This window comes from Rhea americana, unplaced genomic scaffold (assembly GCF_003343005.1).
Source record: "Rhea americana isolate MKP2758 unplaced genomic scaffold, rheAme1 scaffold_200, whole genome shotgun sequence".
Taxonomy (NCBI): Eukaryota; Metazoa; Chordata; class Aves; order Rheiformes; family Rheidae; genus Rhea; species Rhea americana.
Genome location: NW_028186151.1, coordinates 1,024,168 through 1,044,949, shown reverse-complemented (window position 1 = coordinate 1,044,949; position 20,782 = coordinate 1,024,168). Strand labels below are relative to the sequence as shown.

The following is a 20,782-nucleotide window of genomic DNA, read 5'->3' as shown; positions in this document are numbered from 1 at the left end:
TGTTGAAAAAGCAGTGGAGGGTGTGAGGAGGAAGAGGCTAGAGGCAAGCATCATGGAGGAGAGGGACACTGGCCACGGGGGGGAGAGGAGGGGGCTGTATTTGGGGGAGACCCTGCCTCCTTTCCCCAGCAAAATCCACCTCCAGAGATAAGGAAGGAGGTGGCAAGTGCTGCCCTGGGGCGACCTTGCCACAGAAGAGTTTTGTGAACTTGCTCTTTAAAGCTGTTCCCCTTGCTCACCTGTGCCTAGATACCTGGGAGGTGCCGTTTGAAGAGATCTCGGAGCTGCAGTGGCTTGGCAGCGGTGCCCAGGGAGCTGTTTTCCTGGGCAAATTTCGAGCAGAGGAGGTGGCGATCAAGAAAGTGAGAGATCAGAACGAAACGGATATCAAGCACTTGCGGAAACTCAAACATCCAAACATCATTGCCTTCAAGTAGGTTGTGGTATTTGTTACAACCTTACCAGCACTACCTCTGTCGAGGGAAGAGGCAGTAGCTCTCATAGCCTGGCCATGTTTTTAATTCCAGGAATTAAGCTGTCTCTAGGACAAAGTGGACAGTCATCCTTTGCTTCCTCTTTCAAATTGTGCCTTGCTGTGACAGCAAAGCTGTGGTCACCATTCCCACCCAATGCTGCCTTTTGGTCATGCTAACAAAATGCGTGCTGTGAACCCTGCCAATGTGCAGGTGTGGGAAATCCAAAGAAACCAGCCCCTGCGGCAAATGAGGCTTTGCCTGTGCAAAGCACACCGGAAACATTCCCCTTCCTATTCAGTCAGGAGAGCCGTTAGCTGAAGCTTGCCCAGGCAGAGTGAGCAGATTGCTCTCCTGACCCTTGACTGCCACGTTTAAGAGTTGCTCTGGGACTCGTGCTCTGCTGATCCTCGCTCGGTGTTTGTTTTCTTTGACAGGGGAGTTTGCACTCAAGCCCCATGCTACTGTATTATCATGGAGTACTGTGCACACGGACAGCTCTACGAAGTCTTGCGAGCAGGGCGGAAGGTCACGCCTCGGCTGCTGGTGGATTGGTCCACGGGGATTGCTAGCGGAATGAATTATCTGCACCTTCACAAAATCATCCATCGAGACCTCAAGTCACCAAAGTGAGTCTCTGTCTCCTTAAATATCCCCAAATTTGTTTCTTTTTTCTTGAGGAATAAAGTTAGGTCGAAGACACCATTTCCCCCCCCCCCCCACTTTCTCTCAAAACTAATGGGAGATTTTTTTCCCATGTCACTCATCTCTTGTGCTGGAATTTGCCTTGGCTGTGGAAGCTGTACCAATTGCCTACGTGGAAGAGAGCAGTCAGGAAATACATCCGATGTGATGGTGCCTGGTCTTATTTGAAAGTGGGGCACTGTTGCCTTCTATTCTTTCATTTTTCCTTCTTAATTGTTCTTATATTTCCCTGGTTTTCTGGAATGTGTCTTACTCGTTCCTCTGCAGCTTTCTGGTTAAAACTGTGGCTGTTCTTCTTTAGCCTGTGACCTAACTGTGACTGTGTGTTAGGGTAACACTTGTGGATGATTACAGCACAAGCTGTTAAGGTACAGCATTGCTAAAAGTTTGAAATGTTCCCAGACACAGTAGATCTTTGGTTACTTTAGCATGACTTGCTAATTTGCAAGTAATAAGTAATATCAAGATTTGTAGGATTTAGAAATGCAGTCAAGGCAAAACGAACAACAAGAACCCAAAGCAAGTGAGAGCTTTAGTCGGTGAAAATGCAAAATCTTTGTCCTATAATCCTGCAGAATGGCCTCATCAACTGTTTATGTTGATTAAGAAGGGATTTACTCCCAAGGGCTGTTGCAGTGCCATCTTGAGAGATGTGTGCTACAACTGTGATCTTAAAGCGAAGACATTTATTTCCATTTGGAAGAAGTTGTCTTCCAGCAGCAAAGCGAATTCTGATCTACAGGGCTGGAAATGTGCAAATTAAACAGTCTGACTTGTGTACAGTCTCACTCCAGCATAGTGTTGCTTGGGATATCAAGCAAAGAAAGGAGGTGCACTCCTTCAGGAGTGGACAGAAAATGTGTATCTGCTGGGATTGGCCGCTGGATTTGTGAATTTAACTGTGGGACTTAGCTTTTGTGCTTGAGGGCCTTGTCGGCCACTAACTTCAGAGTGCCTCGGTTGCTTGCCTAGAATAAGTGTTGTGTGCGGCTGTTGGTGTCCTAACAGAAATTTGAGATTTGTTGCTGAAAAAAACTTTCAGGATGCTGATTTCTTCTTTTCTTCTTTCCAGTGTTTTAGTTACACACACAGATGCAGTAAAAATCTCAGATTTTGGTACATCTAAAGAACTTAGTGATAAAAGTACAAAAATGTCTTTTGCGGGTACTGTGGCTTGGATGGCCCCGGAGGTGATACGCAATGAGCCTGTCTCTGAAAAAGTGGATATCTGGTGAGTAGTATTGTTTTAATTAAATATCTTCACTTTTTATTTTGGCGCTCGCTTTTCCCAGCACTCACGTATTCGATGCTCTTTTTTCCCCCTAGGGATGGGGATAGTTTGCTCGCTGGTGGAGTATTTCATTCTCAAAAGATCTGCCTAGGGCCCTCAACTCTGTCACTGAACCCTGGGCTAAAATGGCAAGAAGAATAACATGTATGTGTAAAAGCTTAGTGTTGAGATCTGGAAGTATCAAACTGCGTCATGCAGGATCTTCACAGTAAACAAATGCAGCAGTTCTCTGTTTCGGTATTCAGGCCAGAGCTTTCTCTTCTGTTACTAGTGCTTGAGGCCCTGCTGCAACTGCTACAGCCAGTGTGATTTTTCACTTGCTTTTCATCCTCTTCAGGGCCTCCCTTCAACTCAGAGGCCTCTACTCTGCTGACTTGAAGGGTCTAACCATCTTTTCCTTTCTGCATACTGGACGTGGCTGTTACGTGCCCAGCCTCATGATTATAGTCTGGTGGAACTAACCCTGGATCCAACAAAAGGATCTAGAAACCTAGAAACATTATAGGAATGTGAAAGGTCCTCTGTGTCCCAAGGATCACAAGCAAAAGTCGCTGTGCCATTAAAAATGCTTGAGAGAGAACTTGGCCTTGGAGCTCCTTTGGGATGCCTCCCCACAGGCTTCAGGGTCTTCAAGAGAACCACATCTCTGTTTTTGCCTTGTTATTTCTGGTTACTAAATGACAGTATCCAGGACAAATGTACTTCTCCCCCCTTTATAGCCCTAGTGAATTTTCCTTTTTGTGGCTTTTGGCTTTGGATGCTGTCAGCCTCTCCTACCCAATGTGAAATTCCAGGTCAAAGCTGCAGGTGGTTCAGCGTGCGAGTGGAGCCAAAAAGCTGCTGCTGCGGGTGGTTTAGCTCAGCGCTCTGCTCTCGGGACTGGCTCAGAGTTGGATCATGACTTTAAGCTGATTTCCTGTAAGGGAAGAGAAAGTCTTGTAACATGTGGTGCACTGTGGTAAATGTGTCCTTTCATCTTCTCCTGAGAGCTGCTTCCCTCCAGAATTAGGCAGCAAGAACAATTTTCCCTGAGATTGGCCTGAATGCCCAGGATTTGAGTCTTAAAAGATGTCCAAGTAACCACACACTCCCATGCCTTGTTTTTTTCTTTGAGTGTCAGGACAGTTGTCAGCACATGGGGGGCCATCCCGGCAGACTGGAGGAGCAAGGAGAAGCATCTGGTCGTGTGAGCAAGGCTGTGGAAGAGACTAGGGAGAATATACTTGGGAACAGCTCTTTCCCCCGTCTAAAATAAACATTACTTTTGGAAGACACAGTTATAAAATGATGTTTTGTATGTTCATTTTGTGTAATTTGGCATCTGGGCTTTGGGCAGGAGTCTGAGCATTCAATTTAAGGCAGGCTGCAGCTTAGCCAGCTCTTCTGGGAGAAGCTCTTGGATTGTTTTAGGAAGAAATTACAGTTGCCATTTGTCTTCTGAGCTCTTCCCTTTGAATCACAGATTCATTAGGAGAGGTGTTGCTGGATTTCTACCCTCAGCTTTTTCTCCTTTAGAGCAGCTTCAACTCAGGAGTACTGTGCAGAGCATCATGTCCAGTAAAAAAGAGCTACTAGTCCTGCTTGAGGACTCTGAGCATTCCTTGACTTCTTTCCCAAATGACTGGCAGATGTTGTTCTTTGGTGTAAACTGAGAGATGCCTTGGATGCAAGTTGCTGCTAAATGCCCTGCCCAGACTCCAGTGCGTATTGCTGCTATGGTTCCTTTACCATCCCTTCTTTCTGCTCCCAAATATGGTGGCTTCTCTACGGTTGCTTGCAGTGTCCCACTGAGGCAATACAGGCAACAGTGTGTTTGGCTTTTGTTCTTTGCATGATTGGAGAGAACCAGACCTCTCACCTGTGTGGAGGCGGTGGTAGACTCTTCTCCATCAGAGGGTGCAGCAGTGATTGCTCAAACTCTTCCTTGACATCCGTTCCTCCCCCAAGATGAGTAAAACTCCTATTCCTGAATGCTGACAACAAACGAGAACGATTCCTAAGCTGCTTATGTGTCTGCATTCTCTCATCTTTAACAGCATGCTAAAAAAAAAAAGGAAAATCTATAATCTTATCAGGAGTCTTGAAAATCCTATGTCAGGTCTTAATCAGAACAAAGCTGAAACCAGATGGGGTTTCCTGGTAGCTTGTCCAACCACCTGGGATCCCTGCTTTCTTACAGCCCACGGAAAAGTGTTTCTAGGGAAAAAACATTCAGAGTCTGACTTTTTTGAACATGCTTTGAAGCTTTGAAAATGAGACATTGTTTACGTGAAGTTCTGTTTCCTGACTGTTCGCATCCAGGCAGTTTGTCCTCTGGGTGGTCTTCTGTACTTAATAAAAACAATTCAGTGTAGTAGAAGGCAGGAAAACCCGTGTCACTTCTCACCTGGTTTGGCTTACCAGCAGAGCTGGCGCCTCATGGGCATATAGGGTCACAAGTGAGGAGATAACTGTGGGTGTGAAATTGAGACAGCTCTACCCCCCCCCCCTTATCTGAGGGGGTCTTAAGGTACACTATGAGTGGTGTTGGTCTGCAGCAGCTTTTGTTTGCCTCTGTATTGACTGGTTTGCTATTTATTTGCTGTTTTCTTGGGTGGGTATTGTAAATAAACCCAATAACTACTGTCATAAATGAAGATTTTGATCCTTACTTGGGCATTTTGCTGAGGAAGAGAAGCAAAGTGAGTTTTATGGCCTGTATCTTTCATTTTTTGTAGTAGGAGGTTCTTACCCAGGCAAAGAACTTTTCTTCTCTTTAATTGAGTTTGTTCTTTCTTTGACATTCCTTTTTTTCCAATTAGAGCACAAAACTAATTCCAGATGAAATTACACCTGCTTTTGATTCTGACATTTACACAAGTTGCATTTGCTTCTTCATTTCCTTGTTGCAGTGGTTAATAGTGATGAGTCTCATAAGCTTCTGAAACACCCATCTAGGAGTATTATGAGCGGCTGAGTACACACAGCAGCAGAGAGAGCTTTTGGCTAGGAAAAAAGAGATAAATGACATAAATGCAACTTTTCTGCTGCCTTTGTAAAACATGTGTGAATTCTGGCTATCCTGTAGTAGATGATCTGTTCTTCCCAATAAAAACAATCAAAAGAGCATCTCGAAAAGCTAACTTTACCCTTTAGCAGGAGTTGGTGAGACTTCGTCTACATAGAAAAACTTCTAATGTACTCTCAGGATTTTTAAAATCTACCCTTTCCCATTTCAGTGTGAGGTAAAAGCAGTGTAGTTTGGTGTCCCAGGCTGGGATAGAGGAGGAAGAGTACCTCATATGTGAAATAGCTACTCTAGGTTAGAAGCTAGCATTTAAACATTGTTGTATCTACTTGCCACTCCAGATTAGACGTACTTAGTTCCCTGTTCTGCAAAAGGAAGGGCAGTTTTCCATGCTCCAGGTGCTTCTGTTAAATTGCATTCATGTGGAAGTTTTCTCCTGGTCTTGTTGTTTTTTTGTTCACCAGGTCGTTCGGGGTAGTTTTGTGGGAACTGCTTACGGGAGAGATTCCCTACAAGGATGTGGACTCCTCTGCCATCATCTGGGGCGTGGGCAGCAACAGCCTGCACCTTCCTGTCCCGTCCACCTGTCCGGATGGCTTCAAAATCCTCATGAGGCAAACCTGGTAAGAGCCTCATCCCTGTGCAGAACAAGAGATGACTCCCAGCTCTCGCCAGGCTCCCAGAGACACCAATGAAACAAGGGTCAGGGTGAGAGTGTTAAACCCAGACCATAGGATTCTCTTAAATACTGTGCAGCTCAGCACAGGAGCAGTAAGGCATAACATTATGGATCCTACTTCCTTGTGGCAGAAGGCCTGGGTCCCAGAGGATGTTTGGAGCATAATGGATGGAATAAGAGAGCTGTGTGGTTTGCTCTTGGGTTGGAAAGATGGGGCAGAGGGAAGAAGTAGGCAGACACTGTTGAGACGGGTTAACGGGGGGGGGGGGGGGGTTTGAACGCTTGAGAAATGGGAGAGCGGGGCTTGATGGAAGCCCCAGGAAGGTGACAGGTTAGTTAAGAGTTGCCAGTCAAATGTGAAGCAGGAGCCCACAGCATAGAGGTCGTTTCCAGTAGCCTTTTTGCTTGAGGGGCTAAGCAGTTGATACAAGATAGTTCTGTGGGAAGGGAAAAGGTTGGGGTTTTCTTGTTGCTTTGTTTTATTACTCTGAAAACATCTTTTAGAGTGACGAGTTGTTGAACTGAGTAGAGAAGCTTGTACTTTATGTATGAAACCAGGATTTTACACGTGTGTATATGGGAGATGCTTCCAGTTTACTCCACCTGCCAGTTGAAAATAAAGGTGAAATTCTTGGTCTTGGGCTGTCCATTAATATTTAATCTTTTGTAACTGAGTCTTGTCACAGAGTGTAAGCGATCTTTCAGCATTTCCCCGCTCTGCTGGTATGCCAGCACAAGGCATCAGAGCCACGAAGCATCAGTGGCTCTTTTAAAGTAGCTGTTTACCCTCCTGATCCTGAAGCCGCAGCTGGGTTTCCACGTATGACTGTGAAATGCAGATGTTACAGCTCTCAGCGCTGTGTGCATACACTTTTATCCCCACCTAGTGGAACTAGGTTGCCTGTAGCGGAGAGGTGGCCTGAGAAACTGTTGCTTACCATCTTTCACAGTGCATCCATGCAGCGAGTCTAGTGGGTTGAGTCTCGAAGCTAGGATGCCAGTCTCTTTTCTCGAAGGTACTGAGGGGTTTGTACTTAAGTGGGATCTTACACAGGTTTTCTGCCTGCTGCGGTACTGTAGGCTCAGTCTTGTGCTATACGGCTGTATAGGTGTGTCTGGTTTCTATAGCTTTGGCTCTAGTCTGTCAGCTACAGGATTCAGAGGACTGATTTTGGTGATAAGCACTTTCAGAAGGGCAGGATTAGGTAGTGTTATTAACCTGATCTCGTGTTAGTAACTGGTCTGTTTTGTTCCAGGCAGAGCAAGCCCCGGAATCGCCCCTCGTTCCGACAAACACTGATGCACCTGGATATTGCCTCTGCTGATGTGCTGGCTACTCCTCAGGAAACCTATTTCAAATCACAGGTAACTAGAGAATGGTTGTAGCCCATTAGCACCAGAGTTGGCTCTAAGTTTCTCATTTCAGGGGCTGCACTGCGTGCAGCAGAAGTCATGACCCATAATTTTTAGTTTGATTCTTGAGGAGAAGAAAGCTGATGGGTATTTGAAAGTCTTTTATTCAGGATTTCACAGACTGAGATGTCTGCTAGCTTTAGTCAAACTCAGTGATGTCTTTCCCGTGTCTCTGGAGACTGCTGACTTCAGATGTTCTGGTCGCAGCTGTTTCTCCTGGTACAGTTGTACAGGAAACCAGAAAACTGCTGTGAGAGGAAACACTGCATTTATTTGTGAAAATGAGTAGGGCAGTGAGTGGGACAAAGAGCTGTTGCAGACCAGTGAAGGGACTTGTGGACACTCGGGGAAGATCTAAAAGGACGTTCTTGTAGATTCCTCCAAGTCCTCTCAGTTGGCATCTCCCAAGGTGGGAATGAAGATGAGACCTCATCTCAGGTATCGAGGATCTGTACAGTGTTTGGTGTGTTTGCATTAGGAAGTGGGTGCCTTTTACTAAAGCTACAAGAACAAGGGCTTCAAGGGACAAATAGTATCACCCTAATGACAGTCATTTTTCTAATGAATAGAGGTGTGCAAATGATTGATCTTTCAGTTTATTTTAAGTGCTAAAAGAGAAGAAAATGTCTTAAATTGAAAAGAACTTTCTAGAGTTTAATTTGTAATATTTTAGAAAATACAAGTATAATACTAGTTGAAAATGCTGAAATGAAACATACTGCAACTCTTTCACCAAAATAATTCAGCTAACAGAGGCACGTTTTCCATATGAATATGCAGTTTCTGCAGACACAAAGAATATTGCCTAAGAATTTTTGTTCAGAGCAACAAGAGTGCTCAATGCTTTGTAAATACCTGAGAGTAAATTATTTCCCTAGGCTGAATGGCGAGAAGAAGTGAAGAAACATTTTGAGAAAATTAAAAGTGAAGGAACTTGTATCCACCGGCTAGATGAAGAATTGATTCGTCGTCGAAGAGAAGAGCTCAGGTTTGTTGACAGTCTTTTATGACGACTGCTTGCTTTTCCCATTCAGCCTGTTCTTCTCTTGGTTAAGTGGACCCGGCTCCCTCAGCCTCCTCTCACAGGGTGTGTGCTCTAACCTCTTGACCATCTTGGATTCTGTCTTCTGCTGCAGGCCCCAAAACAGGTCTCGGTATGTCTGGTGGCATGAATTCAGGCAGATGAAATTCCTTCTGAATCCAGAAGCTGAAGTTCCTGCTGACATGTTCTAGGTCTTAACTAATCCAAAGAAAGTAGACAGTTCTTATTTCCAGAGAAGTGAGCACACTCCTCCTAATTTGTCAGTCCACCTAAATTATTTTGAATATTAGACCAACTTAAAAACGAAAGCAGAAAGTTTATTTAAGAAAGCAGAGCGAGGTCTCTTCCTTGCTATAAATCTGCAAGTACAGTTGTGAAAAAGAGAGGTAAAATACCAAGTAGTGGTTCTGTGTCAGACTTGAGGAAAAACTAAAAGAAACCTCGTTCAGCCAGTTTAACATAATCGTGGATCAGTGTTACTTAGCCCTAGGAACCTTTCGAAGGCTACATCTTTGCACCTTGCTTCAGCATTTCTTATAAAACCGTGCTGCTATTTATGAAATACAAATGGATGACTTTTTCTTTAGAAGCTGGCTTGACCTCTTCTCTATTCTGTGCAAACAGAATGTCAGCGCTTGGCTGAAGGGCCTGGGGGTGCACGTGAGGCATCTGCAGCTTCGATAGTGAAAAGTGTTGCCACTTCAAGACTGCTAAATGTTTTCTAAATCATATTGTGATTCGTTCACTGTATCATACTCTTGATTTTTCGTTCACTACCTGGAGTCCACACACAATGTAATATAGGTGGCAAACTTGACATTTAGAAGGCCTTATTCTAAACTACCTGTGCTTTTCCTTGTTCTCCTCTCTTGGTCCAGGGCCAGCAGACTGTGGAATACTGATTTTTCTTTTCTCTTTTGCAGGCATGCGTTGGATATCCGTGAACACTACGAGAGGAAGCTGGAGCGAGCCAACAACTTATACATGGAGCTCAGTGCTATTATGCTGCAGCTGGAGGTCCGTGAGAAGGAGCTCATAAAGTATGTATCTCTGGGCAGAATGGCATACCACATGCATGGCAGCATGCATAGAGGAGAATAAACCAGTGCTTCGTATCTAAATTGCATGGTCGTACTTGCAGATTTAGTTTCCACTGACATGCTTCCAGGGCTAAAGAAAGGGCCAGCAGGGAGGGAGGGAGAGAGGGAGAAGAAGAGAAGGAGAGGGAGAGGGAGGGAGAGAGAGAGAGAGAGAGGGAGAGAGAGAGGCCTGTTAAGAATAGACTACTGCAAACTGCCATGTGCCCTTATCTTTACCCAGCATTTACCAACTGAGAGAAAAGTACCTTTCCCATTTGGCATTGGTATCTGCTGTTGGCCCCTTTGTAGAGAGAAACGCAGTGCTGTTTCTGGACTGTGCGCCAGGGCAGTGTTCCAACTGCCTGATCTCTGCAGAGAGAATTTAGAAAATAACTAGGTCCTTTCCCAGAAAAGCATGTCATGTTGCACCCAGCTGTAGCTGTGAAACAGGCACGCAGCGTGTTCATGTGGAGCTGCGTTTCTGTCCAACAGGAGCTGCAATTAGATAAGAGAGGAGAGAACTTATCTGGGCTTTTTCTTCCCCAATGTTTCAGGAGGGAACAAGCAGTGGAGAAGAAGTATCCTGGGACTTACAAACGCCATCCAGTCAGACCAATAATCCACCCCAACACAGTTGAGAAGCTGATGAAGAGGAAGGGGGTCTCCCATAAACCAGGCAGCCAGACTAAACGGTAAGAAGTAACAACCCGGTTGCCAGGAAGCAACTGCAGATCCGCACGGAGTTGAGCAGGTAGCTTACATCTCTTTGAGACTGACAACTTGGGACAGGCTGAAGGAATGTTCTCTCCTGAGCCTGGCCTGATCCTCAAGGCATGAATCTTGCCTTTCCTTCTACCTGGACAATTCTCTGGAACCACTAAGTCCATAGAAATTTTTCAAGGTGGTGATGCTCTGGCAGGAGGTGTCTGAGGCATTTCCTGAATTGCTTACAGTCCAAGCAAGCAGCAGTTAGCTCGTCCTTGACTTGGATGTTAGTAAGCAGAACAAGAGATTGTGGAAATCAGCCAGTCCTCAGGGAGGATGGATATGTTGCTTGGGAATTAAATTGGGATTCAAGATGTGTGAATTCTTTGTCCTTTCAGCTCTTTCCTCTCTGCGTGACTTTCTGAAAGTGAGATACTGCTGGGTTTTTCAAAGGAGTTGTGTATCTCCCTCCTCCCCTTTCTAGGGTTTCTAGTTACTGATTAACAGTGAATAATTACTTTTGAATTAATATTCATATATGCATCTGAAATGAGCAGGCTGACATCGTCAGCAAATTGGGACCCTGTTGGGCTGAGCATCATATACGCATATGCTAAGAGACATGCCCTACACCAAGGTCTTAGACATAGGAGGGAGCTATTTTGGGAGTAGATGATCAAAGTAAGGGTGAAAGAAAGGAGGAGAGTGAGTGTGTGTGTGTGTGTGTGTGTGTGTGTGTGTGTCAAATACTGGCAAGGGCAACAAGAAAGCAGTGCGGGGCATGATTGGCTGAACAGAAGGGATGTTGGGTGGAGAGATCAAAAGAAACTGATGGCAGAAGTCAAGCCTCCAAAGGGGAGGGAGGCCGGTAGATTATAGAAAGCAGAGTCTGCTTATGGCTGCAGTTGCCTCTTTGTCCTGGCTCCAAGCTGATGTCCTTTCTCGGTTCTTAGTTCTTGGTTTAATGTTAAACTTCTGATTGTGTCTCAGGCCAGATCTGCTGAAGTCAGAGGGCATACCCAGCACAGAAGCAGCATCCAATGGTTCGCCACTCTCAGGAAGTCCCAAAATGTCAACACCGAGCGGCAAAAGTCGCTACCGCAGTAAGCCACGTCACCGCCGAGGGAACAGCAAAGGCAGCTACAATGATTTTGCAGGGATCTTGAAAAACCAGCCAGTGCATGATGATGCACCCCCACCACCTCCTCATAATCATTCTCATCACCCCGGTCTACAGCAGCAACATGGCCAAGGCCATCCCCAGGGCCATCACTCACGGCTTCATGCCCATGGACAAGATATTGCCAACTGCGCAAACAACTTAAGGTACTTTGGCCCCGCGGCAGCGCTGCGGAGCCCTCTCAGTAACCATGCGCAAAGGCGGATGTCTGGTTCCAGTCCTGATCTCATCTCTGCTGCAATGGAGGCAGATTGCCGGAGGAATCTGGAGAGCAGTGAAAACAAAGCTGATCACTGGGAGTATTGCAAAACAGATCCTTATAATTCCTGTCTTCAGTGCAGGCAAGAGAATAGTGGTCAGGTACCGATGTCATCTCTTGAAACAGGGATCGACCATTCTCAGTCACCAACTTGTGTTTCCCTCTATGAAAATGCACAGTTCATTGAGAAGATGGAGGAAGAGGGCTTCAGCAGCAGTAAGTCGGCATCAGCCCTAGGCACTCCCCAGCACATGGCTTCTTCAGTGCTACCTTGCAAAACAAGACCCGTTCAGAAGGTAAGGATGGTATTGTAGTTGGTGAGCACTGCTAATAGTGGAGGTTAACAACTGTGTTTTTGTTAAGGCTCTATTTTATGTTAGCTGTAATTTAGCCAGTTTTTGTTTCCACTGAAACTTAGTCTGGCAAAGTTTTGTTGCTGAAATAGCCTCAAAATGTTTTCAAGCCTTTCTCAAAGGTCCATGTTAAACACCATGCACCAGTTTCATTCAGAAATTCTGTAGCGCTGCTGTGATTTGGATCACAAATACAATCATTGCAGAAGCCTTGGGGACATGCCTTTTGTGGCTCCTGCTAGAACCTGGCCCCCTTGCTGGAAAGTCATAGTTCTTACGTGAAGATCTGTTAGCTTAGCAGCTAAGCAAGGAGTACACTCTGACCTGGCACTGCAAGGTCAAAACAAAGTCCCTCAAGAAAGTGTTCCTCCTTAGTGGGGAGGAACAGTTGTAGAGAGATGAAGTTCCTTTTTATTCCAGCTGCTTCTATCCAGGTGGTGAGAGTAGAAGCAGGAACCAGTCTGAGTGGAGTGCAAAGAGCAGAGAAACTGGGCCTGGGTGGAAAAGTGCAAGAAAGAGGATGAATACCAGAACCTTCAATTTGTTCTAGGCTTTGGCCCTGGAATGAAGGAGGATGAGCCCTTGGGCATGGGGTAAGATAGTTGCCAACTCCTGATTCACACTTCAGAATCAGCCTCTTAGATGGGACAAGATTAGGCTGGAAAAAACAAGACTGTGAAGTCTGGGATTGAATGGAAGGAGGAGAATGAAAAGCTGTGCTCACTGAAGTAGAAGATGAGAGAAAACTCACGTTTGCTAGTTAATGAAACCCACCAAAAAGCCATCCCTTGTCCTGCTTTATGATGGCTTCATGTAGAAGAGGTTAAAGTGGTGAAGCTAGGAGTGCTAAATCAACTCAGTTTATGTGGGTTTAGTTGTGATCCCAATTACTTGGTTAGCTTCTGTAAAAATCTAGAAAATTATGTATGTAGTGCCTTCTGAAAGTACTCCAGTGTATTTTGAAGTTAAGCACTCCAAACGTAGGAATGACAGCATTAATACCACCTGAAATAATCCCCTTTTTTAAAAAAAAAAAAAAGTCACTGTCAGTTCTCATTGTTAAATAGGTTCTTTTCTCATCTGGACTGTTGCAGCCTGTCAGCACAGTGACTTTGTGCTAGAAAACCAATGGGAAGCCATGTAGTTGCATATTTGTTCTTTTACAAATGTGAAATCATCATTCTTGTCCTTTTTTCGTGCCAGAGCGGTGATGACTCCTCAGAAGAGGAAGAGGGAGAAGTAGACAGTGAAGTGGAGTTTCCTCGTCGACAAAGGTAAAGGGTGAATTCACTCTAATCTTAGGTGGGACAAAACTCAGAAGGAGAACTGTCCTAGCAACTGCATGGCAGCATCGAAACTGTGGAAGATGCTAGCAAAAGATTCAGCGTGTCCCATCCATCATCCTCAGGGATCCTGCATATTGACTTGCTGTTTTCAGCCTGTTCAGAGATGTTCTCTCTAGCACAAATTCTCTCTCGCAGGCTGTTTGCAACACAGCTTGGTCACAGTTGGTTAGCAAGGGTTAATATTATTCAGTCTGTAAAAATAAACTGCTGCATCTTTGTCACCAGCATCAGCCCTATTGGATGTTGGTAGCCTTTGTCGACTCTTTCAGATGTTTTTTTATTAGCCGTTGCTGCAAGGGGCTGACTCCAGCACCTTTGTGGTGGGATTCAGGAAGGATTCAAGAGCAAGGTGACAATATAGCAGATTAAATTTGATGTTTCCTATAGAATAATAGACTCCAGGAACAGTTCTAACCTCAGCATACATGATAATGGGCTTTACAGTCCTGTGCTCAGCCAAGAGATTATGGCATTGTTGCAGTAGCTTTATGGAAACAGCTGCTTGACATGCAGGAATGGTGCAGCAGGCAGATAGGTTAAGGTCTGTTATGAAAGGAGTAGAGAACAGAATAAAACCTCATCTACTGTTGTATGCATCCATGGTACACCCGTAGCTTGAATCGTAAACGTCATCTTGGTTGCCCCAGCTCAAAGAACGTGGTAGAGTTTGAAAAGGATGGTTAGAGATGGCTTCCAGAGAAGAAATTAAATGGATTAGCAATTTTTTGTCTAGAAAGAGGAGAGGGTGTAATGGAGATCCACGAAATTGTGAATTATGCAGAGGAACTCAAAAAGGAACAATTCCTCATGTTTGTACTAAGTACTAAGTACAGCTAGTGAATCAAGCAGTGGATTTAATATGGAAAAAGGAAGTGCTTTCTCCATCCAGAACTTTGACAAATGCAGAGCTCATTGTCAAGGAATGCTGTGGAAATAAAAATATAAACAGATAACAAGTGTTAAATTTATGGAGGGTAGATCAATCAGTGGCTGTTAAACACTGTAGTGCCGGTTCAGTCTTCAGCTCAGGAAGTCAGATCTGCTGATTGCTGCAAAGCACTAGGATGTGCCAGGAGAAAGCAGGCACTGTCTGCACACCCTGTTCTCAATTTTCCTGATTATTTCAGGAAAATGGACTGATAAAAGAGGAATATGCTTCAGGGAAGATCAGCTGGTGTGAACGTGTGCCAAAGACAGAGTAAGACAGATGAAATTAAATCTGTGCTTCTTAAACTGAGTTATTCAAAAGGTGGTAGGTTCCCTTAGCTCCAAAATGTGATGAGTAACCCTACACGTGGCAGTGCTCTTGCCGCCTGCCTTGTGGATAAGTTAGGACTTGGCAGTTGCAGATGTATACTTATGGCAGGAAGAGGCACTTGGAGAGTTGGAGAGCCTTTCCTATGGACAGGACCTGTTCTGGTCAGTCAAAGACACTTCTGGGAGGACCATGCACTTCTGGGAGGACCGTGCCCTTGACACAGTATGGATAAGCAGCTAGACAGCATTGCATGCCCTGTGCAGGTAGGGACAACGGGACTGAGCTGTTCAGTATCCACTCTGTGTTCAGTGCACTGCTAATGTTGTGAGAGTTTTGACTGTGATTCAAGATGTCTTGAGAGAAAGCTCTCTTTCACCCTTGCTGCACACCAGAAACAGCGTTCTTTGTGTTTGAACGGTAGCACTGTGCTGGTTTGCCAACTGATTCTGCATGTGTGCAGCAGTGGGAGACCTTCCCACTGAGAAGCTGTAACTTCTCCAGCCAGCAGCGGGCTCCTGGGGACAGGTTCACCCAGGGTTGAGCAGGCACCATGAGTGGGGTCAGTCAAGGCCAGCAAACTCTGGGTGCAGTAGGCAGGGGGAGCCTAACAGCACACTGGAAATTGCTTTCTGTTTGCAATCAGAGGCACTGTGATACAAGCTGAACCACTCTCCTGGTTTGCAGACCTCACCGCTGCATTAGTAGCTGCCAGTCCTACTCAACCTTCAGCTCAGAGAACTTTTCTGTGTCGGATGGAGAGGAGGGGAACACAAGCGACCATTCAAACAGTCCGGATGAGCTGGCTGCCAAGCTAGAAGATGAGCTGGCTGAGAAGCTGGAGGACATGTTATCTCAGACTCCAGAGATCCCCATTGAAATCTCCACCCAGTCTGATGGGCTTTCAGACAAAGAGTGCGCTGTGCGGAGAGTCAAGACCCAGATGTCTCTGGGCAAACTTTGTGCAGAGGAGCACAGCAGTGAGGTGAGTTGTGTGCTTAACAATTCCTGCTTCCTTCTATCCGATGATGATGATGATAAAAAAAAATAATAATAAAAAAAAAAAAAAAAAAACACAAAGAAATCCAAGGGCCAGAAAGCTGGAACACTGCCTAGGGGATTGTGTGGTAGATGGACTACAGTGAGGGGACTGCTTAAATACTTGGTCTTTCTCATACTAGGCCAAATGAATAGACAAAATAAGCACAAGCTAAGCTGGACCTAATTTACTGCTCAGGCCGAGTGAGATATTGAGAGGCCAGCAGATATGCAGTTGCATTAAGGGGGGTGAAAAGTAGCAGGTAAAGTAGATAATGAAATGGAAGGAATATAAGTATTTTCTTCCCAGCCTTGCTGACAGACCTGAAATGATTTTCTTCCTTTTACTACCTTGCCAGCTTTTGGCAGTGGGGAGGACAAAGGCTTCTGCACCATCTTTTGGTACCTCTGTCTGTTTGTTGATGGTGCAGATTGCTTTCTACCCTAGAAGTGTCCTGTGAAGCATTTCAGTAACCAAACGCTGCCACAGAAAGCCTGAAATGGAGTGACCGACTATCATGCTTTCCGCCAGCCCCTCCTCTGGGGGAGGAAAGAGACCTTTGGTAGGATGTGTGCTGCTGGCATCTGTGTGCCACTGACCTCATGCCGGTGGTGACCTTTCCCTGTCTCCTGTTACGGACTGGGATAACGTGGTTGATCTGCGGTGCAGGAAAACTTCTCAGAACATTTCCTTTCCTTTTGCTTTGCAGAACCCAGCGCAGTTTGGAGAATCAGACTGTGACTCTTCCGAGGGGGAGTGTTCTGATGCCACGGTCAGGACCAATAAGCCCTGCAGCTCTGCTACTTGGTAATACAGATCTCCCCAAAGCTTCCTGATACTGGCATTTTGATTTCCCTGAGATTCCACTTCATTCCCCTTCACTACACTTTACAGGAAGAGAAGATGCTTCTCCTTCCCACCCCAGGAGTGATTTGCAATAACCCGAATCTCTGGAAAATGTCCAAATGAAATTAATTCTCTTTGAGCATTTCAATCAAGAATGGCAGGGATGTATTTTATTGAATAATCTAGTTACTGTAACATGGATATTTATTTTTTTGACATTTTAACACTTTTTACTGTAAAGAGTGGATTGTATTTATAGACACACAGACTTGTTGCAAAAAAAACAAAACAAAAACAAAAAAAAAAGTTCAGAAAGCAAGCACATTACAGAGAAACATCCTGGGAGTCCTACCTGGACAGCATTGTGTACAAACGCGGGGGATTCTCTTGCTGCTTTCACAGGGGACCAGGCCTCTTGGCCCTGAAGATTGGCAAACAGATCAAGAAAACAAAACCACTCAGTCTTATCAAATGAGGAAGCATAAAAAGACCTTACTACAAGGTAACCTGTGAACAAAGCATATTCAATATAACCAGCTGGGTCATTTTTAATCAGAAGGTGGACACGTTCCTGGAGAAAATTGGTACTGAGGTGCTAACATCCAGGGTCTTCTGAGTCAACACATCCCCAGGAATGTAATAGTGGGTTTTGTTTTAAGGGTTTTTAGTTTTTTTTTTTTTTTTTTTTTTAATCAGAATTTTGTTGTGAGATCCTGCAAATGTATTCTAACCTCGTCCTCTTGAGAATTGGTATAAGAGCACTTCGTAACATCGCCCTTGCTTCACTCTGGCAGCGTTGATCTCCAGTCGAGCAGGGAAACCTCCTTCAGATGCAGTGTGCCATTTCCCAGTTTACTTCCTCCTCTTACCTCCTGCCTGTTTCAGTCAGTTAAAGAAATCAATCAAATCAGTGTTGGCAAAGCGAGAACTTGCAAACCGTGGAGAGCACATCCTGTAGAGCCCGAGCACGCTTCTGGGAGGGAACTGGAGGTGCCTGTACTGGACGTGGAGAAGCAGTCTCTCACCTGCAACAGCATCGATAACCAGCAGAGAGCTGTGTGTGGAGGGGGAAGACTGGGAATCGCTGGCCTAGACACGAGCATCAGCCCTGCTCAGTCCCCTTGTTCACTGTACGTTCTTGAAAGCATTAACAGCTGCCTGCCCTTCATGTCAGGCTTTGTGCAAACCAGACAAGTTGCACAGGGAGTCTTGATTGTGGCTGTGGCACAGTTGTGCGTCTCAGGTGTACCCTGAGGTCTCCGTTTCTCATCTAAGCTGGTGAAAGTGAGGATAGCCCTGGTATGTGGCATTGGCAGATGAGAAAAATTTGTTTTCTGGTAGAACTCATAGTGCCTTCCCTTCAAACACTACTCTTCTAAATCAATGTTTAAAGAGAACAAAACCTAGAGCACGTCTCCCCCACCTTAGTTGATGTCCCCCTGCGAGAGCTTTCACTCTGCCCTTCCTAGCGTGCTGGCTGAGCCGGCCGGGCCAGGCGCGTGCGGGCCGGTCGGCCGGGTGCTGCTCTGCACGCCGGCACACCAGCCTGAGATGAACGGCAGGAACGGACCATGGACAGGTACTTCTGTTGCTTTGTTTGTTTACATTTTTATGTTAAAATATTGGTTTGAATTTAACTGTGGTAATTTATAGCCTCATGGCAAAATGAAGGAAAATGTCTTACTTATACAGAGAGCAGTATTGTATGAGTTAAATTATCCCATATTTTTAAATTTTTGTAGCTGGACTACACACAAATCTTAAGTTATGATGTTATTTTATTATTTATTATCGTTTCTGTAGATCAGAAGGTTGGCTTCACTGCTAGCACAATTGTAACCCGTTTGTGTGATGTTACCTTCTCCCTGATCCCTTGGGAGGGGGGACACGGGAGCGGAGCTGGGCTCAGAGGCTGTCAGTAGTCGCTGCCTCTCGCGCTTTCCAAGGATGCCGAGAACGTGTCGAGGCTGGCACGGGAGGGACGGGTGCAGGCAGCCCCGGGGGCCTGTGATGCTCCTCGAGGTCGATGCTGCAGTTCGCTCGTGCGCTGCTGGTGGAGTTGACAGCCCCCGTGTTGGCGGGGAAATAGTGATCAGGGAGCGGTGGTTTTGTATTGATCGCAAAGCAAATAACCTTCTACAAAGACCCCCGGCAAAAAAAGGACGCGTAGAGTGGAGGGCAGCGGGCACGGCGTCGAGGTGGCCGGCAGCGGCTCCACACTGTGCATCACCAGCACAGGGCCAACGAGGCTGCTGCTGAGCAGGAGCTACCGCTCCCCCCTACCTGCAGCAGCAGCACTCAGACCCGGGCTGGAGGAAGAACGTGGAGGGGAGCAAGGCTCGTCTGACTTGGTTTCATGTTTCCTTTCTCTCCCCATCCCTCATTCTTCCCCCAAACACTCTCTTTCTTGGCCAGTGGCACAAGGAGGTGGCAGGGCCGGACAAAGCTTTGCTGTCCTGGTGTGGCAGGGGTTTTGGGGTGGAAAGAGGTGGTACAGGTTGTTGCTCAGGAAGCTGGAGGCCGGGGTGCAGGAACTTGAGACAGCCCAAACAGTGGAGAATCATGTCTATGTGTAACCCCATGCACACAAAGAGGAAGACCAAAGTACTGCAGAAGGAGAGAGGGGGTGATGTGTGCAAGTGTTGAGAACTACCATCACGGCCTACACCTGATCTCCAGCACAGCAGAGGGGGCCAGGCCTTACACCCCGGAGAGACCCTGCTGCTCGGATTTGCCAGGTTTCCTGAGCTCCAAGAGGCCGTGCTGAGAGCTGGCTGCGGGCAGCGCTGCGTCAGCCAGTCGTGCCCGCTGCCCGTGCGAAGCGCTCGCTTGCGAAGGCGATCATACAGCAATAGCCCAAAGCTCTCAGAGGCCTCTCGGAGTCTCAGTGACTTCAGTCTGCGATGATTCGATCCCTAACAAAAAGATCCTGGAAAGGTTTGGAAGCTGCAGCCTCAGCTCAGCAGAGCCCCACAAGGTGATGGAGCTCCTTGGGGAGCCCCTGGCCTTCACCGGCGCTTGCTGAGATGGGGAGAGGCCTTTATGTACGGGAGTTTGGGACCCTTCTGGCCGGCTTTCCTTGATAGGTGCTCAGATTTCTTCCTGCCTGTGCCACAGGAGACATTGACAGCTTGGAAAAGCAGAGCAGAAGCTCTTCTGGTTGTCTGTTGCCATGCTCCAGCCACACTTTGGTCTAGTTGCTTTCCATGCGCAGGTCATTGCGCTGTAACCTTCCAGCATTGCTCCTCCTAACTGCTGCCTGCTATGCAGCATCCCTTTGGGACTGCCACCTCCTTGCGTAAGTGAACAGCCCGTACGCCCGTGGAGATACCATCCTGGCCTCCCCTGCGCGCACACCCCGTTCGCCTCGGCTGTGCGTGGGCAGGGGCGGCTCAGCGGCCCTCCCGCGCAGCCCAAATCGCACGTAGACCTGATCTCCACGTTGCCGTACGGGCGCCTGTGCTGCGGTTCCTTGCACTTTCCTCCCTCGCGGGATACGGGGGCTTGAGGCACCCAAACCGGCCTGCTTCCTCCTCACCGAAACACCTCACTTGCAGGACAGAGGTAAATTGTGGGTTCCCTTTTCAGCATCCTGGCTACCCTGATCCAGAGCTCATGGCTGCTGACAGCTCCTGAACACTAGCCTAGATTTTCTCCCAGAGCTGAATGTTGCCTTCCCCACTGTCGTGTTAAGTAACCATTTCATCTTGGCCCTGTCCAGTAGTGTTCATCTCTCTCTCCCCTGCTCTGCGGATTCCTGATACAAACTTGATTTTTTTGTATTGAACAGTGTACAGTGATGGAAACAAGAATGACTATCAAAGCAAACAATGCATGGAATAAAAAGCCAGTGTACTTCAATGCTTCTCAGGCTGGTGTGGTGATCTGGGGAGGGTTTGTGATGTACGTTGGGATAGAGTCATGAAGCCGTTTAATAACATGATGTTTGTCAGCAAAGAGGGTGTTTTAAGTTGCTGATCTCAGCTGAACTGTATCTCCTGGGTGCTTCAAGATAGGGCAAAGGCTTGGTGAGATGCAGGTAGCCTGCTGAGCACCCACGTGTCCCTGAACATTTTGCTCCTGTCACATGAGAGATTTTGCTATGTGAGC

The 20,782-nt window shown here is 46.4% G+C and overlaps 1 protein-coding gene across 5 annotated transcripts in view; it reads left to right on the top strand.

Annotated features, from left to right (window-relative positions):
* MAP3K13 (mitogen-activated protein kinase kinase kinase 13) overlaps window positions 1-20,533 on the top strand; it is a 74,629-nt gene extending 54,096 nt beyond the window's left edge. For 4 of the 5 annotated variants that reach the window (XM_085303909.1, XM_085303910.1, XM_085303911.1 and 1 more), the window contains 12 exons: window positions 250-433; window positions 911-1,102; window positions 2,251-2,409; window positions 5,941-6,099; window positions 7,412-7,520; window positions 8,447-8,556; window positions 9,534-9,650; window positions 10,244-10,381; window positions 11,385-12,129; window positions 13,390-13,460; window positions 15,475-15,772; window positions 16,536-20,533. In XM_085303909.1, coding sequence (XP_085160035.1) covers window positions 250-433; window positions 911-1,102; window positions 2,251-2,409; window positions 5,941-6,099; window positions 7,412-7,520; window positions 8,447-8,556; window positions 9,534-9,650; window positions 10,244-10,381; window positions 11,385-12,129; window positions 13,390-13,460; window positions 15,475-15,772; window positions 16,536-16,637 — 2,384 coding nt within the window. In that variant the 3' untranslated portion in view covers window positions 16,638-20,533. Of the gene's footprint in view, window positions 1-249; window positions 434-910; window positions 1,103-2,250; window positions 2,410-5,940; window positions 6,100-7,411; window positions 7,521-8,446; window positions 8,557-9,533; window positions 9,651-10,243; window positions 10,382-11,384; window positions 12,130-13,389; window positions 13,461-15,433; window positions 15,773-16,535 lie in introns of those variants that run through there. The other variant, XM_085303913.1, reaches the window with a different exon arrangement.
* Window positions 20,534-20,782: the final 249 nt, after the last annotated feature.